The following is an 18845-nucleotide window of genomic DNA, read 5'->3' on the forward strand; positions in this document are numbered from 1 at the left end:
TATTCAGTGTAAGCAATTTTAATACTGCCATCTTATATATGAGAGAGGCAGTAGAGAAAAGAGTATTATAGGTGTTTTTACTACAGAAAAATAGTTACCAAAACTATTACCAAAACTATCAAGAAGGTGACATGAGGAGTCACCGCGAGGGAGAGAAGTTGGAAAAAAGTCTTATACTTGCAGCTCTCAGAATCCTCAACCCAGCGTTCTTTTGATCAAGAACAAGTATAAAGCTTAGGCTATGAAAAAGAAAAAGACCCACATGAGTTTATAAACTACATAATTGTAAGCTTACTTTCCCTACCTGAATATCCTAAAGAAATTATTACATAATTGATTATAAAAATTGCTATGATTAATGTTTGATATTGCTAAATGAAGAAAAAGAATACATTTATATTGACTGCAGTATTCTATGTGTCTATGTTACTACAGTCTTCAAATAACCCAGGCAAATATTATATGTCACAAAAGTTTGAAGAGTAGGTCTAGATAATTTGGATCAGCCCTGCTGCTGAGGACCACTAGAAAAACTGCTGCGTGTGTGTGTGTGTGTGTGTGTGTGTGTGTGTGTGTGTGTGTGTGTGGTGTGTGTTCTACTGCTTGAAGGTACTGAACGAGTAACATGTGAAGAATCACTGAGCAAGAACCAGGAGAATATTGAAAACTAGAGAGGTGAACCTGAAAAATGAGGCCGTTTTTCTCCTGAGAATGTTTGTGGCGCCCAGAAGTGAGGGCAAACTGCAAATCAGGACCTATCAAAGGCAGAAACACCTGTTAAACCCTCTGTGCTTTAGTCTGTAAATGGCTAATCCTTGAAGGGACTGTTATCTGGCTTTGATAACAGAATGAGCTCAATCCCTCAATTATCTTAGTTCCAGAAATTAGATTAGGGCAATACTGGATTACTAATGATCCTTGGTGTCTGGCAGAAGCAAATGTAAATTTTCTGAAGATAGCATCATCCCAGGCTTCAAGTTATTTCTACAAACAATTTAACAAATACAATATGTGGCACTCATTCAAAAAACAATATTAATAATACAATATCCAAAAAGACAAAACCCAAAAAGATATGAAGGAAAATGAGCAGAAACAACAGACGATAGAAATAGATCTATGGCGGCTTCAAATACTGGTGGTATCAAACTCCAACTTAAAAAAACAACAACTATATTTACTATGTTTAAGGATATAAAAGAGAATATTGAAAATTTCAGCAGGTAAAGAAATAAAGCATTTCCATTTTGAAAAATTATCACAGTAACAAAAGAAAAAAAAGATTAAATGCAGCAAAGTATGTGATAAAATTCATCTATTATGGTTTTAAAACAAAACAGTAAATAAGGGATAAAGGAATTTTCTTCATCTAATAAAGGATCTCTACCAAAAATCTACTGCAAACAGCATACTCAGTGATGAAATGCTGAGACTGTACTCTCTGAGATTAGGAACAGGCATGACTGCTTTTTATCACCTTCTATTCAATATTGTACTGGAGGTCCTAGCTAGAACAGTAAAACTAAAAGGGAAATAAAGGCTGTAAGGATTTAAAAGGAAGAAATAAAACTGTCATTATCTAAGATGAATGATTATATATGTAGAAAATAGAAAAGACTCTACATTTTATGTTAATAGAATCAATGTATAAATAGCAACAAACAAAAAATAAAGTTAGAAAAATGCTATTTACTATAGCTTCAAAAATATTAAATTCTTAGGAATAAATGAAAATAAAAGGTATATAATACCTAAAATATTATTGAGAGAAAATTAAAGAAGACCTAAATACGTGAAGGGACATACTGTGTTAACTGATTAGAAAATTCAATATTATAAAGGTATTTGTCCCAAATTGATTTATGGTTTCAAAGCAATTACAATAAAACCCCAAAGGCTTTCATTTTTGCAGACTGACAAACTCATTCTGTGATTTATGTGGAGATTTAAAGCACCAAGAATAGCCAAGATATTCTTAGAGAACAAGATTGGTGGATTTGCTCAACAAAATATCGCAATATATTAAAAAGTCATATAAAAAAAAGACAATATAGTATCTGTGCAAAGATAGATAATTAGGCCTATGGAGTAGATTAGCCTAGAAACAGACCCCCACACACTTAAGATATATGACAAATATGACACTGTTGAGAGGTTAGGTAAAGATGGTCTTTTCAATAAATTATGTTAAAACAATTAGATATTTATATGGAGGAAAAAAAGAAGAAAATTTGACTACACCTCATACCAAATACAGAAAGCAGTTCTGAGTGGATTTAAGATTTAAATGTAAAAGACAAAGCAATAAAACTTCTTAATGATAATATGATTTTAACCTTGTAGTAGGGAAAGATTTTTTTTAGCAGGACACAAAAAGCAGTAATTGTTTCAAAAATTGATGTTTGACTACATTAAAATGGAAAGTTTCCATTTCTCAAAAAAAAAAAAAAAACACCATTAAGAGAGTAAAAAAAGGCAAGGTCAGAGTGGGAGAAGATATTACTACAGAAGTCAACTAAGAACTCATTCAGAATGTCTAAAGAACATTCTAAAATCATTTTTAAAAATAAGCAAGAAACTTGAATAGGCATTTTACAAAAGAGGATATCCAAAAGGCCAATAAACATGAAATGGTACTCAGCCTCTTTAGTGATCAGAAAAGTGCAAATTATAACCACAAAGAATCGCGTCTTCTCACCCACCAAGATGATTAATGTGTTGGTAAGAATATGGAGCAACAGGAAATCTCATTTTCAGTAACATACTCACTTAGGAAAACAGTTTGGCCTAATCAAGTAGACTAGATTGTGCCAAAAAGGTACACTCACTATATGTACACCAAGAGATAAGAATGTTCATAACAGCATAATTTATGATAGCCAAAAACAAACCTAAATGTCCATCTATAGGAGAGTGGATAAATAAATTATGGCATATTTATGCAAATTGTTTGAATTCTGTTGAGCAACGGAAATTAATGAGCTACAGCTACACATAACAAAGATAAGTCACATAACAATTTTGAATGTAAGAATTCAGACACAAAATAATATATACATATTATGTAATTTTATTTATATGAAAATAAAAAGACAGGCAAAACAAAACTTTAGGTTTTCCTGCTTTGTAGTAAAACTCAAAATAATGGCTTTTTTTGTGGGGGAGGGATAGGATATTGAATTATTGAACAGTACTCTTGAAAAGGGTCAAGGTCATGAAAGACAAGAGCAGACTGAGGAACTATTCTCCTTATCCTCTTGGTACACCCCATCTGTAGCCCTGCTCAGAACTTTGTATTTTGTTCTGAGTGTAATGGGAATCCTCTGGAAATTTGAGAGCAGAAAAGCGATATGGTTTGATTTTTATTAACTATATTGTGGGTGTTAGTTTAAAAAATTTTATAGGGGTGTCCAAAAAAAAAGTTGGAGACTATTAGATCAGGGAATGATATGAAGAAATTATCTTATTAAGAGGAAACCCAATGTCTTTCTTTGACAAACGAGAAATTATTACACAAATAATTCTATGGTCTGGATGAGAAGATAGTGCTGATGTTGCAATATGAGAGGATTTTAGTCAAGAATAAGCATGTCTGTATTTAAGCTTGTTCAATCTGGAATTTGTTGCTCAAGGGTTGTGATCACTCTCAGCGATTTGATTTAGGAAAAGTCTCATCTACATGATAATTTCTCAGACTCACTTTCAACTCTATGATATGTATTACTCATTCCTCCCTTAAGTTTTCTTTTTAAAATTATGTATATAGATGTATTTGTTTAAAGAACTAAACTTTGCATAATCATCTTAAGTGTCCATGAAGTTGAACATAATGTCAGCCAAGGGGTCTCAAACTGGCAGCCTGAGAGCAGAATGTAGCCCACTAATGTGCTTTGTTTGGCCTGAATAGTGCTTTAAATGAGTTGAACTCAACATGTTAAAATCAGGGTTTTCTACAGTAATCCAGATTTCTATCTTCTCACGAAAAATTGGAAGATATAGCAACATTGGCCTACCTTCCCACGAAGCAACAATCTACTGGAGTTGGGTTGGGGTAGCCTCCTTTAGATGTGTCATGTCCTTTCTAGGCCATAAGAATTCTCCCATACTGTTCATCTGTGTTATAGTTTATCTAGTAGGTTTATATTATAAACCCTGTCCCTGTAGGGTAAATTTGGGGCATCTGGATAGTTTATGTACCTTCATAATATTCCTTTTTCTTCACCTTTCTAGGAATCCCCCATCCCAGAAGACAAAGACCGCAGATTTGTCTTCTCTTATTTTCTAGCCACTGACATGATCAGTATCTTTGAGCCTCCTGTTCGTAATTCCGGTATCATTGGGGGCAAGTACCTGGGCAAAACTAAAGTTGTCAAACCACACTCTTCCGTGGAAAACCCCATTTACTATGGGCCTAGTGACTTCTTCATTGGTGCTGTGATTGAAGGTAGGTCTACACACAGTTTAGGCTTTCCTACTAGCCAAATGAATGAATTCTTCTTAGTTGTAATTTAATTCAATTAACCCTTATAAGAGGCAGTTAGGCCGCATTCCAGCCGAGATAAAGTTAATATTCTTGTATATGTGGTAGAGTGTCTTAATCTCTCTCCTTATCAATTAAACTGTAAATTGGTTGCATTTGTTGGCTATAGATGTAGACCCTGAGCTTCCTAAACACTGAGCAAATGACTGAACATTAGTATAAAGAGCTATTGAAAGTTCATTAGTCTAGCCACAATTGCATATCTGTGAATTTGTCATTGGAGGATCAGTATTATTTTACTCCTGATTGCATGATAAAAACATAACCAATCTAAGTGTATTTCTATCCTCTCCCAGTGTTTGGCCACCGGTTCATCATCCTTGATACAGATGACTATGTCTTGAAATATATGGAGAGCAATGCTTCCCAATATTCACCAGAAGCACTCTTGTCAATTCAGAAACATATTCAAAAGCGAGGAGCTCCTACAGCAGAATTGGAAAAGTATGTTTGATTGTTTAGGATCTGTTTTGGCTTTGGTACAAACGAGATATTCGGGAAATAGTTCTTGATAAAATAAATGGGTAATCATATTTTAGATTTTTAGATTTCCTTCACCAAGTAGGAGTTATTAGTTTTACACAGAAGGTTTTCCGGATCCAATATAACAAATAGTAAATTGCAACTTTTTCAGCTTTATTTAGCAAATAATTACCACATACCTAGTGTTTGTCAGATACTATCACTAGGCTCTTGGGCTTTTATATTAAACAAAATAGAAAAGAAGTTGCTGCCCTCTTGGAGTTAACCTTCGAAGAAGTGGGAGGTTGCCAGTAAACAACACCAGTAAATTATACAATATATTGGGTGATGAATACTATGGAAAAGTAGAGCAAAATAAGGGTGATAAGGATTTCTGGAGGGTGGTGATGGGTTGCAGTTGATCAGGGGAAGTGGTCACATCTTGAGAAGGTGATGCTGAGCAACCACTCACAGGTAAAGGAGTTAGCCACGTGGATATCTGGAGGAAGAGCTTTCCAGGAAGAGGGAGTGGTGAGTGCTCAGGCCCTAGTAGCAGCACATCTAGAGTACCGAAGTAACACTGGCAAGAAGTAGGTCAGTGACAGTGGCTGGAATGGCATGAGAGGAAGGGAGGAAGTAAGAGAGAGAGATAGGAAACCAACAAGGGGCCCGGTTGTTAGGACCCACTAGGTCTTTGGAAAGATGTTGGCTTTTCTCTGAGTGAAATGGAGAGCCATGTGCGGTTCTGAGTAGAGGGAGCAGCAAGATTTGACATATTTTAAAGAACTATTGTGTTATGAGTAGAATAGGAGAGAAATTGGGAAAATATTGCAATAATCTAGGCAGGAGATGATGGTATGTAGACCAGGGTAGTATCAGTGAAGGTGGGGAGAAGTGATCTGATTTTGGACTTATTTTGAAGGTATATTATAGATATAAGAGACAGTAGTTAAAGATGACTCCAAGGTTTTTGGCCTGAACAACTGGAAGGAAGGAGTTGCCATCTGAGATAGGGAAGATATTCATCTGAGATGGGATAGAGGAGGTTTTCTGGGGGGAAGGGAAGATTTCCCTTTTGGATAGACTAGGATTAAGATAGCTATTAGATATCCAAGTGGAGATATTAAACACGCTGTTGGATATATAAATCTGGAGTTCAGGCAAGAGATGTAAATGCGGGAGTGTTGGCATGTAGATGATATTTTAAGACACAAGGCTGGGTGAAATCTCTAAGGGGGTCAGTGTCGATAAAGAAGAAAATGGCTCCAAGGACTGATCTCTTGGGTCCTCCAACACTTGGAGTTGAGGAGAGAAGACTGAGTAGGAGAACTAGTGAAACAGGAAGAAAACCAAGTGGGTGTGGTATCCTGGAAGCCAAACAGAGTTTGCACAGTAGTATGGGACTGTAAAAATGACTGTGCAAAACAATATTAATAAAAGGAAAATTTAATATTGTTCTGTGACCTTCAAAATTTTTTTGTCAAAACACGAAAAACTCTGATGGTTATAAATATATAGGAAAATGAAAAAAATAATAAAACTAATTTTTATTTAGCACTGTCATTTAAAACATTGGCAACATTGAGAATTAAAGTGTTTTATTTCTTTGTAAAAAACTTATCAAGAGTAGTTTGAACATTGCTTGCTTTTTCTCATCATATAACTTATGATACAGAGTGAACATCTTTTCTATGCCTTGGCAAATTGTCATATTCCTTTCTAAGTTTAGAACAGCTTCCAGCATTTTATTATTTTTGCTTTCAGTGTTGTGAAATATCTCCTAGAGTTCCTTTAAAGACAGCGAAATATCTCTGAGAGTTTTTAACAGCAGTTTTTTGCTGGCATCTGGAATATGTCCATCCTTTTCATTACAGTCACTTTTAAATGTTTCAGGATCTCAAAAGCTTTTTGTATATGTAGTTTATAGCTATTGATATCTACAAAATTAGAGATTATATCTGAGACATTTAAAAATATTAATGTAAAAAATAAACCCATTTTATGTTAATGAAAATAACATGAGTTTTATGAAAAATTACTGTATTTTCCTAAACAAAAAAAATTAGCGAGAAGAGTGGCATTGTTTTACAGTTTTGCAACTCTCTTTAACATCCAACTTTATTAATAGAAGACAGCTCTATTTTCATCTGCTTCTGTACTGAGCCTACTGTGATATAATTCACCATGTAACCTTTGGAAAACTCCACTGTGCATTTTTGAGAAAACAAGAGTGAAAAAGCAAATCATGATTTAGCATTATTATGAGAATAGTTTTGACCTTACAAAAGGGTCTTGGGAACCTCCAGGGCTGCTGGGATTACTCTTTGAAACATTAATCTGTGGTAACAGGCAGGAAGGTGGCAGAATGTGTGGATTCAGATGCTGGTAGGTGGGTACATATGGTTGAGGGATCCTTCTTATTGTGTTATTGTTTTCAATATAGTAGTACAGTAGAAAGAATGAGGTTGAGGAGATGTTGGAGGTTTCAGAAGAGAGGAAAGTTGTGAAATGCTCTACTGACTACATAAATAAAATAAAATGAATATAAAAATAAAATGAAAATAAATACATAGAATTATTTTATCTGCTACTAAGAAAGAAAAAACTATAATTTATAGTTGATATTTACCATCAATTAAAAACTACATCTTGATTCCACAGATGTAAAACATGTGAAAAAAAAGTGTTGTCTCAAGCCTGACAAAATACAGCAACTGTCTAAGAAAGTGGGAGGGTGAATGGACTAGAGAAGCATAGTTTGAGGGCTGGGCAATATTAAGGCTTGAGTTGAGATCATGATCATACATTTCATTCAAATACTTCTCAAAAGTGTTTTTCTATAATTTTTTCATGTCTGTGCAAATACCAGCAATAATGGAAAGCTTCTTGCTTTGGCGTACTACCAATAGATTTTTTTTTTCTCATTTAGTAATAAGAAAAAGATAGTGCTGTGGCCCTTGGAATGAGATACCAATGAAAATAAAGAGAAATTCAAGTTCTGGCTTAAGAGATCCTTTGCTATTCTTATATGAGTCACCACTCCTCTCTCTTCTTTTGATGGGTCAGAGAGAGAGAAAATACTAGAAGAGGATAGGAATACAAGTGGTACGCCTTTCGTGTCTTCTAGCCATTCCGTCTTTGGCTTCCAATTCCTCCCATCTGATAAAAAAAGAGGACACACAAATCCTTTATTCGACTAATCATTGCTAAGAGTAATTAAAGTGGATCCCAAGTACTTGTCAAGCCTGAGTAATTTTTATATCAAATGTTAGTTACAGGATGAAATTTGGAGTTAGCCATTTCTTTTACTAAGTCAGAAAATTAAAATAATGCTTCGGTAAATCAACATCATCTGAAGTTCTTTTGGGCTTTGGGTCCTCACTGCAATATACTGGACTCAGACTTAAAACAAATACTCATTAATCCACCCCTCTACAGGATCTCTACATGTGTGAATAGCATAAATACACACATGTATTCATACATATTATTTTTGTTCTGTTAGCATGCCCATTTGTGCTCTTCAGCTTCTCCCTTGCTTTGTCCATTTTCCGTAAGCCCCAAGTTCTTCCACATTTACTTTGCAGTTGGTCTCAAATATGAGCAAATGATCCAATGTGAGCCTCTTCAGTTTTCCCACTATTTACCTTAGAATGTTTCTGCATGATTACTTGTCTTCTCTTTAACTTCTTGTCAGAGATAAGTAGCTCGCATTTCTGACTGCTCTATAAAACTTCATAAATTGCTTTCTTGAAGATTATTGTTTCCTAATCTAATGGTCTCTTGTCATTTTTTCATTAATTCAACAGATACTTGAGCTTGCATCATCTCCCAGACCTTAGTAAATTATTAGGCAAATATATGAGAGAGAGCAGTTGGAAAACTCTTTTGTAAAGAGGTAGGTAGTGAACAGTTTAGGTTTTGTGGGTCATACTATCTCTGTTGTAACTACTCAACTCTATCCGTATAGGGTGAAAGCAGCCATAGACAAATGTAAATGAATGGGTGTGATGGCTATATTACGATTCAGCATTATTTAGAACAATAGGCAGCAGGCTGGCTTTGGCCTGTGGGCTGGAGTTTGCCAACCCTTGGTCTAGTGTTTAGCCTTTTCAACTACATATAATATAAATTATTCTTTACCACCCCTGTTTTGGAACCTTCATTCTTTTTTTAATTTTTATTTTTCAATTAGAGTTGACATTCAGTATTATTTTATATTAGTTTCAAGTATATAGTACAGTTGTTGGATAGTTATATAATTTATGAAGTGATTCCCCAATTAGTCTAGTACCACTTGGCACTGTTCATGGTTATTACTGTATTACTGACTATATTCCCTATGCTATACTTCGCATTCCTGTGACTATTTAGTAACTGCCAGCTTTAAACCTAGCCTTCCAAACCCCACTCCCATGTGACAATCACCAGTTTGTTCTCTGTTTGTATGAGTCTGTTTTTGGTTGGTTGGTTTATTTTGTTCCTCAGATTCCACATATAAGTAAACTCATATGGTATTTGTCTTTCACTTAGCATAATACTCTCTAGGTCCATCCATGTTATTGCAAATGACAAGATTTTTTTATGGCTGAGTAATATTCTATTGTATATAGCTACCATCTCTTCTTTATCCAATCGTCTGTTGATGGACATCAGGTTGCTTCCATATCTTGGCTATTATAAAAAGTGCTGCAGTGAACATAGGGGTACACATATACTTTCAAATTTGTGTGGTTTTCTTTGGTAATGCCCAAAAGTGTAATTAATTGCTGGGTCAAAAGGTAGTTCTATTTTTAATTTTTGGAGGAACCTCCATACTCTTTTCCATAGTGGCTATACCAGTTTGCAATCCCACCAACAGTGCACAAGAGTTCCCTTTTCTCCACATTCTTGCCAATGCTTGTTTTTTGTTTGTTTGTTTGTTTTTGATTTATTGATGATAGCCATTAAGGGTGTGAAGTGATATCTCATTGTGCTTTTAATTTGCATTTCTCCGATGATAGCGAAGTGGAACATCTCTTCATATGTCTAGTGGCCATCCGAATGTCCTCTTTGGAGAAATGCATATTTAGGTCCTTTGTCCATTTTTTAATCAGGTCGTTTGTTTTTTAATGTTGAGTTGCATGAGTTCTGTATAAATAATTTTGGATATTAACCCCTTATCAGATGTATCATTGGCAAATTTCTTCTTCCTTTAGTAGGTTGTCATTTCTTTTTGTTGATGATTTTCTTTGTTATGTAAAACTTTTTAGTTTGATGTAGTCTCATTTGTTTATTTTTTCTTTTGTGAAACCCTCTCTCTTGAGTTCTAATAAGTCAGAGCCTCTGTTATTCCTCCTATTCTCTAAAAGCCTATTTGTTGTATCTTTTCCCTACTTGTATCTACTAGATTGGTGTTTCTTGAGGTCCTGTGTTTGGGCTTCTAGTTTGTTTTCTCTAAGCTCTCTTGAAATCTCATCTCATCTCATTGCATTGTCTAAATAAGTTGCTCTCCGTCTTGACCATTCTCCTGATTCTTTTCTTAGATTCCTATCTGCCTGTAGGGTGTGTCTCTATCTAGCTGAGTCATCAGCACCTCATACTTTGTGCAACTAAAAAATGAAACCATCGTTGTATTCATCTTTCTAGCATACATTCTCTTCCTCCTCCTCCTTTTTGTTTATCTGTCTCATAAAGTTGTGATAACAGTGAGTTGTGATAACAATAAGTTGTAATAATATATGTAAAGTACCAGGATAGTGTCTAGCACACAGGAGGGAAGCAATAAATGTTAATTCCCCTCTTCCTCTTTCTCTTAATCACAGCAGAGTTCCATTTGTCTTGATTTGAGACCTTAGAGATACTTTTGACCATATTCAAGGAGTTGCTAATTTCTTTTTATTTTATTCTACAATGTCTCTTGTGTCTGATGTCTCCATTTTATTCTTACCACTATTTCCCAATTTAAAGTACTCAATCAGTTAGGAGTTGCATTTCTCTGTACATAAGATAAACAACAATAATAACAGAAACAAACTTATATTAGCTTAACCCAGTGGAGTTTTATATTTCTTAGGGAACACAATGTCCGGAGGTCAGCAGTCTGGATCTGGTGTGGCACCTTTAGAATGCCAACAGAGACCTGACTTTTTCTATCTTAGACATCCTTAGCAAGTAGCTTTTGTCCGCATGTGTTTTACTCTGTGGCCACAAAGTGAATGTTTCATCTCCAGCATTGCATCTGTATTCTAGTCAGGAAGAAGGGGAAGGACAAAGGGTCAAAGACTGAAAAGCCAATCTCATCACGTCTTTCCTGTTTTTCAAGAGCTTATCCAGAAGCCCCACCTAGCAACTTCTGCTTACATCTCGTTGTCTGGACTGTATCGCATGGCCATTCCTAACTGCTGCTCCACGCAAAATAAGGGCTCTATTAGGAGGGAGAAGAGGATGACACGCCAGTGTCTATACTCCCACTACTGCTTACCTAGGCTTCCTCAGTGTCTCCTAACTCATCTTTCCGCCTCCACTGTCTTCCTTAATCCATTTTTCACACTGTTAGCAAACCAGTCATCATGGGACTTGACTCCAAATTCATCACTTTTATTGAGGTATAATTGACAAAATTGTACATATTTAAAGTGTATGATATGATGATTTGATATAAATATACATTATGAAATGATTTTGACAATCAAGTTAATTAACACATTTATCATGTCACATAGTTACCATTTATCTTTTGTGTGTGGTGGGAATGCTTAAGATCCACTCTCTTAGTAAATCTCAAGTGTACAGTACAGTATGATTAACGGTATGTATAGTATAGGCTTCATACTATACATTAGATCCCCAGAACGTACTCATCTCATAACTGAGTTTGTACCCTTTGATCAACATCTCCCTTCCCCCTGCCTCAACCCCTAGCCCCCAGCAACAACTGTTTCTACTCTCTGTTTCTATGAGCTTGAGTTTTTAAAGATTCTACATATAAATGAGACCATACAGTATTTAACTTTCTCTATCTGGGCTATTTCACTAAGCATATGTCCTTCAGGTTTATTCATGGCATTACAAATGGCAGGCTTTCTTTCTTTTTATGTCTGAATAATATTCCATTATATTCCACATATTCCATTACATGTATATTTCATATCCATTATATATAGTCCATATTTATTTATATATATACATACAGATGTATAATAGAATCATTTTTTAAATCTGTCAGTGAACACTTACATTGTTTCCAAATCTTGGCTCTTGAGTATGAGAGTGCAGATGTCTCTTTGAGGTACTAATTTTGTTTCCTTCCGTATGCATCCAGAAGTGTGATTGCTGGATCATATAGTCTTTAGTTTTATTTTTAACTTTTTGAAGAACTACCACACTGTTTTCCATAATGACTGTACCAATTTACATTCCCACCAACAGTGAGAATATACAAAGTTCTTATTCCCTGGATCATGTATCAAGAACTAAGGTCAGCGCTGAACCTTTGCAATTGAAATGGCCACACTTTAAAGCTCTAACATATTGTTGGTATCAGAGTGCTCCCCATCCCCCCAAAAAAACCAACAAAACAAACAAACAAAAAAACATTAGCAAGAACAAGATCACAGACTATTTGCTTCTTAAGAAAATACATGAATTCCATTTAGTCTTAATAAGTGGAGGGCTTTGTTAGGATGCTTGTAGCAAAATATTCTAAGAACAGACAAAACCATGACATCTCTCTTACCTATGAGAGATTAATCACCCTATCAAATCACATTTGCCCTTATGGAAAGTAAAGGTAGGGCATTGGAGGGCTTGTCACAGAGTCCACACCTAGCATGTTGGGAGCCTAGCCACCTCCCTCAGTTGGCAGTCCCCGTTAAGGATAATCAGCTCTCCCGTATGATCCCTTGTTAACCCATGGAACAGACCTTACCTTGGGTCTTGCAGCTCTCCTAAAGAACAGGCCCTGGCTTGGGCCCCTGAAATAAAGTAGGTGCTGTAACTGTCTTAAACAGTACCACCTGTTGCAAGCTCTCTGAATTTACTCTATTTTACTCAAAGGCAGCAGATGCCATGGGCATTTCCCCGGTTGTACGAAGCAGTACAATATCTAGTTTCTTCAGGGAATGAGGAGTTATCTTCTCTTCACAAGATGATTAGATGATCACATTTTAAATTTATACGCCCTGTGGGTCAAACTCCTGGGATGATATGGAAGATTGAGGTTTTACTGCTTTCTGCCATTAAAATAGCTCCCTGGCAGTCATTCGTAATTTAGTATATAAGATTGGAATCATACCTATCAGATAAACATAATCTGCTTCTATAATAAATAATGCTAGACAGCATTTAGATATTGAAGATTTTGATTACAATTTTATTGTTTTCGTCTTACTGCAAAAGTAACACATGCCCTGAATAAAAACACTCAAAGAATAAAAATTTAGGAAATACAAATAGAAATAAGCAAAATTATTTCTTAAAATTCTGTAACCCAGAGGTGACTACTTCTTATATTATTTTAATATGCATATAAAATGTAATATGATTTACCAGCTTTTTTCATTTGATAGTATATCATGAACATTTCTGATATCATAAAATATTATATTAAATATATTAAATAGTATATTGATAGTTTAACTTTTTGAATAGGTATTACATTTATATGGGTTTATATATGTGAAGGGACCAAAGAAAAGTTTTGCTCCCACCCCATCTTCTTCCCACCTACTTCTTACCCTCTGTTCTCCATATGCATTCCCAGAGTTTCTTTGTACAATACAAGCAAATTTAAATATATATTCTTATTCCCTCACAACTTTTTACACAAAAAGTAACATGCTGTACACACTTTTGCACCTTGATTTTCTCACTAACGACTTATCTTTTTACACTTTCTGCAACATTGTCAGTGCTGGATTATTATTACACTGCCTTATTGTAATGTATATTATTTAACCAATTCCTGATTTTAGGACTTTTTTTTTTACATATAGGCTATCCCAAAAAAGCTTTATAGATCTATCTTTCTGTACAACTCATGATTATTTCCTTTGGATAAATTATTTGAAAATCTTTTTCTGGGTTGTTGCTTTATGTTTCTAAATTGTTCCTGAAGGGTTATATCACTTTATACTTCTTCCAACAAGGGTTGCCACCAGGTAAAAAGGGAAATAAGTTTAAAGGCCATTGTGAACAGCAAACTTTTCGAATATTATATACAAGAAAGAATAGGAACAAAAAAAGCAATGGTGATTCGGTATTGTGAAGGCCTGGAAGGAGAGAGGTTCAGTGAAAGGGGTTGGGCATACTTGCAAAAACAAGTTAGAACTCAAGTGAGACGTCACTTCTGGTCTTGCCTCTGATGTGAGAGCTGGGAAGAGTCACCGTGGTTCTCATGTCAGTTTTCTCATCACTGAAAAAAGGAGGAGTGCTCACTGAGTTTATTTGAGCCACATTTTATTCCAAAACAGATTTGTGAAGATGAAACAGAGTTCTTTCTAGCTCTAAAATTTTTTAATTTTATAACTGTACCTTCATGTTCAGAGGAAATAAAAATCAGACTTCTGCTTATTTTGGCTATGATTTGAAGAGATTAGATCTCCCTCTCTCCAATATTCTGGGTTACTAACCTCTTTTCATTTCAGTAAATGCTAAGCCTAAACTTCTCAATCCCCCACAGAGATTAGTCTCTTAAATTCCATAGATAACCTTTCACAGAACTCGGAATAAATTGGAGAAGGAATGTTAAAAGTATAAGAGATTCCTGTCTACAGAGTTATAGATAAATATTTTTTAAAGTCAGACATTTATTTCAAGATGATGTGACAAATGATGTAGGTCTGCAACAACATTAAGAAACAGTCATGTGATTCCCACAAACATGAGACTTGGAATGGTGGTTTTGTTAGAATTGACTCTCTGGTGATTCAATAGATGGCAGCAAGGGAGGCTGCGCTTCAGTTCAGAAACTGCCCCTAATCAGGCCATCGTGATGTGGAGGTCAGCCCTCAGCCAGCTCTGCAGGCAAGTGTTCAGCTATTGGTCAGCTCAGCGCGAAAGCTGTTTGTCATTAGAAGCTTCCCTGACTTCACCAAGTGAGAACTTTGGCCACTGAGATAAGATTAGTCAAGAATAAATACCATGTTCAATCACTTCCTTCTTTTCTCTATAGCAAGCATATTGACGTGGATCCAGGTGTGCAAGAACTGGAAGCGTTAATAGACACAATCCAGAAGCAACTGAAAGATCATCCGTGGAAAGAAAACATGCTTGAGGCATTTCAAACTTGTGACAAGGAAGCTTCGGGATATGTGGACAAAGAGATGTTCTTTAAAATCTGTGACTCTCTTAATGTCCCAATTGATGATTCCTTGATTAAGGAGGTCAGTGTGCGTTCCTCTTCTGGGCTAATTGTAAAGGCTGAGCAACATTTATTCTCTCTTGAAAGCAACTGCATCTATATTTTGTTTTAACTGGGGAAGATCTAAGATGTTGTAATTAGATCTCCTATTTGGTCCTGATTATGGTTATCCCCTTGGCATTCTTTTCTAATTGCTGTTGCAAGACACTTCTTTAAGTAGTATGGGGCTAGATAGCACAGGGCAGCATGTCAGGGCTGAAGGAGGTGGTCCTGGAGGGGCAGCCACCAAGGGAAGACTCAGACCTGGATTGAGCGGGTCGGTGGGCAGCTTTTGACAGCCTTCATGGCCAATAAGTACGTTAAAACCATCAGTAGGAGTAGCATGGAAGAGGGCGTGGCCACTACCCAGAGACAGTGGCATCTGTCAGCAGAAGTCACATGGCCAGCTGCAAATGGAGAATAGACATCAACATTCTCCTAGAATTCTCATGACTGAATTGAAGAGCGTGTTTCATGCCCCCTCCCCTTTATTTTTTTCGTTATAAACCCCTTTAGCCAGGGTTTCCCTAGAAGTCAGAACAAAATTTTGGCCACAATTGCCAATTACTGACTTATTATCATTGAGACGTTCTCACTGATTAAGAACACTGAGGTGCTATAGACCTCAAAGATCTTTTGGCAAAAAGGGATGCTCAGTTAAGATTCACTTAGGGAAGTCTTTTTTAGGGCTAGAGTGACTAGGTGGGAGATGAGGATATTTTGTAGACAGGAACATTAGCAAGGAGTTGGAGAGATAGAGAGAAGGGTATTTGTTCATGTGGGCCAAAAATCCATTTAGCTTCCCAAGTCCCAGATTGATTTCATGCCCAGATTTTGATTTTTAAATCATTTGTACTATCTGTGACCTGACATGGGAAAGAGGAACTGCAGTCAGTGAAAAGTGGGACAGGGGAGTGGGATGGATTTCCATGTGTCTTATGAAAGTAACCACAGCAAATCAGTCTACTACCACTCATAATTGAGTTTCAGGGGACATGGTTTGAGCAGCGACATAACTAAATTCTCCTATTAGGCTGTGATAGCAGCAACCTGCTATTTTAAGAGTCTTACTCTGAACAGACTGGGTAGACAAAATCTTGTATTTGAATATAAAAACAATTAAAAATGCTTTGTTTGTTAAAAAAAAATATTTTTTTAAATGCCAATGCCCTTATAAATACAAACGTTAGTCCTGAAATTTTGGGCAGGCCATTTACTCCATCTGAGCTTTGGTTTTATTGTGTAACTGGAAAATACCAGACTTACCTACCAGGTTCAGAGGATCATTTCAGAATCAACTGAGAATATAAAAACTGAACTGGTTTACAGGGCTGGGGATCATTTTTAATAAGCACACTCTGCAGTTACACAGGAGGCAGCCTGCATGTCTGTCTCACCTGCTCTCTTTGCTCTTTTCTGCAGTTAATCAGGTTGTGCTCTCATGGAGAAGATAGGATTAACTACTACAACTTTGTTCGTGCTTTCTCAGACTGACCTGGCTGATGATGAGAGAATACAGTTTTCTGAGGTTGGACCTACTCTTTGAAATATACCTTGTACTCTTCACAGAGGCATTTATAGAGCTCTTGAAATTATATTTCTTTCTTTTTTTTTTTTTCTTATATTTTACTACTACTGAAGTCTAAATTAAATTGTATCTTTAGGAGCTAAGATTAGTGCCTTATTTAGGGAGGTAGGGGTAATACAGGTGTTGTGATGGTTAATTTTATATATCACGTTCACTGGGCCTTGGGGTGCCTCGATATTTGGTCAGACTGTTTCTGGGTGTGTCTGTGAGGGTGTTTCTGGATGAGATTAACATTTGAATTGCTAGACTAAAGCACATGGCCCTCCCCAGTGTAGGTGGGCCCCATCTAACTCATTAAAGGCATGAATAGAACAAAAAGGCTGACTATTCTCTAAGTAAGAGTGAATTCCCCCTTCCTGCCTTCAAACTGTGATATCAGCTTTTCCTTGCGGTTCTGACTTAAACTGAAACATTGGCTCTTCCTAGGGCTTGACTGAGAGTGCAGGCCTTCAGACTAGAACTACACTATCAGCTCTCCTGGATCTCCAGCTTGCTAACTGCATGTCTTGGGACTTGTCAACCTCCATAACCACATGAACCAATTCATTATTATAACTCTCGTTCTCTCTGTATACATCCTATTGGTTCTGTATCTCTGTATAACACTGACTGATATAGGTGTACAGTGATTATGAACGATAGAATTGGCTCAGAGAAGCATCATTTGGGGTGTTGGAAATAAGCACACAGTACTGGTATTGCTGCTAAGCCAATGCCCCACCCCCACTGCCTGCTTGCCCCAGGACTACAGGGAGAAACACCCCATATTTTTCAAACTGTGGTTCTAGGCCCATTAGTGGACCTGCATTTTTTTAAAACATGAAATAGAATAGAAAATATCAGAGCGTGATACAAATAGTAGAGTATGTACTGTTACATGAAACTTTCAACAGAGTGTGTATTTACTGGGTCATGATGTAAAATGTATTTCTTGATGTGGGTTGTAGTAAAAAAAAAAAACAAAAAACTTTAGAAACTCTGCATTTAGAGAATCTGCCTTGAGATGGGAGGAAAAGACTAGTAACAGTTACTGTTTTTCTAATGAGCTCTGGCAGACTTTCTAGAAGCAGAGCTGCCACCAACTTCATCCTTATAAATGCTGTCTCAGATTCCTCCCTGCAACCTAAAAAGTGGTATAAATGAGGATGGAGTTATATACAATCCAGGATGCTGGGCCCTCTCTGAACTAGTGGGAAACTTCCCTTGGTTTTACCTTTCCTAATGAGCCAAGCCATCTCTAGCTACTTTAATAAAAGGGCTGTAAATGTATTATGTTGACTCTCTCTTTTCTGTTCCAGGTCAATATCTCAAGAAGAATCCATGCTTTGATTTGTTTTCTCCAGTCACTCATAGCTATTAAAAAAAACCTAACTTTCAAATATTTAAAAGTCCATTTCGGTCTAAAATAAAAACACAGAGCTCTATCCTTCCTGCCCCAGTTTCGTCCTGCCTGCCCAAGCTTGGAAGCCTGTAGTGTGTGTTTCTGTGGGGGAAGGAGGCGAGGTCGGGCAGGTGGATTTCTTTTTCCTTCTGGTTTCTGTTCCCTTTGCCTCCATTCAGCCATATTGCTGTTTCTGGCCTATGTAGTGTCTGGGGCCAGGACCCTAAAGGCTGGCTCTTTCTCTCTACTAGGGCACTTTTTTTTTTTTTTTAAGTTTCAAGTATACAGTACATTGGTTAGACATCTATATAGTTCACAAAACAATCCCCCCAATTGCACCCTCCCTCCCGACCCTCCACCTAGCCAATGTATTAATGCTAACTGCATTCTCTATGCTGTGTTCCCCATCCCCATGACCTTCCCTCAGCTACTAATTTATACTTCTTTATCCCTTCTCCCCATTCTCCCAACCCCCCAAACCCCCCTCCTCTCT

General features: G+C 36.5%; 1 protein-coding gene across 5 annotated transcripts in view; it reads left to right on the forward strand.

Annotated features, from left to right (window-relative positions):
* The window catches only part of EFHC1 (EF-hand domain containing 1), a 57261-nt gene extending 38909 nt beyond the window's left edge, over positions 1-18352 (forward strand). For all 5 annotated transcript variants that reach the window (XM_011379072.2, XM_023522653.1, XM_023522654.1 and 2 more), the window contains exons 8-12: positions 4231-4444; positions 4837-4984; positions 15156-15366; positions 16806-16911; positions 18270-18352. In XM_011379072.2, coding sequence (XP_011377374.1) covers positions 4231-4444; positions 4837-4984; positions 15156-15366; positions 16806-16877 — 645 coding nt within the window. In that variant the 3' untranslated portion in view covers positions 16878-16911; positions 18270-18352. The remainder of the gene's footprint in view (positions 1-4230; positions 4445-4836; positions 4985-15155; positions 15367-16805; positions 16912-18269) is intronic.
* The last annotated feature ends 493 nt before the right edge of the window (positions 18353-18845 follow it).

The sequence above is a fragment of the Pteropus vampyrus genome, unplaced genomic scaffold (genome assembly GCF_000151845.1).
Source record: "Pteropus vampyrus isolate Shadow unplaced genomic scaffold, Pvam_2.0 Scaffold353, whole genome shotgun sequence".
Taxonomy (NCBI): domain Eukaryota; kingdom Metazoa; phylum Chordata; class Mammalia; order Chiroptera; family Pteropodidae; genus Pteropus; species Pteropus vampyrus.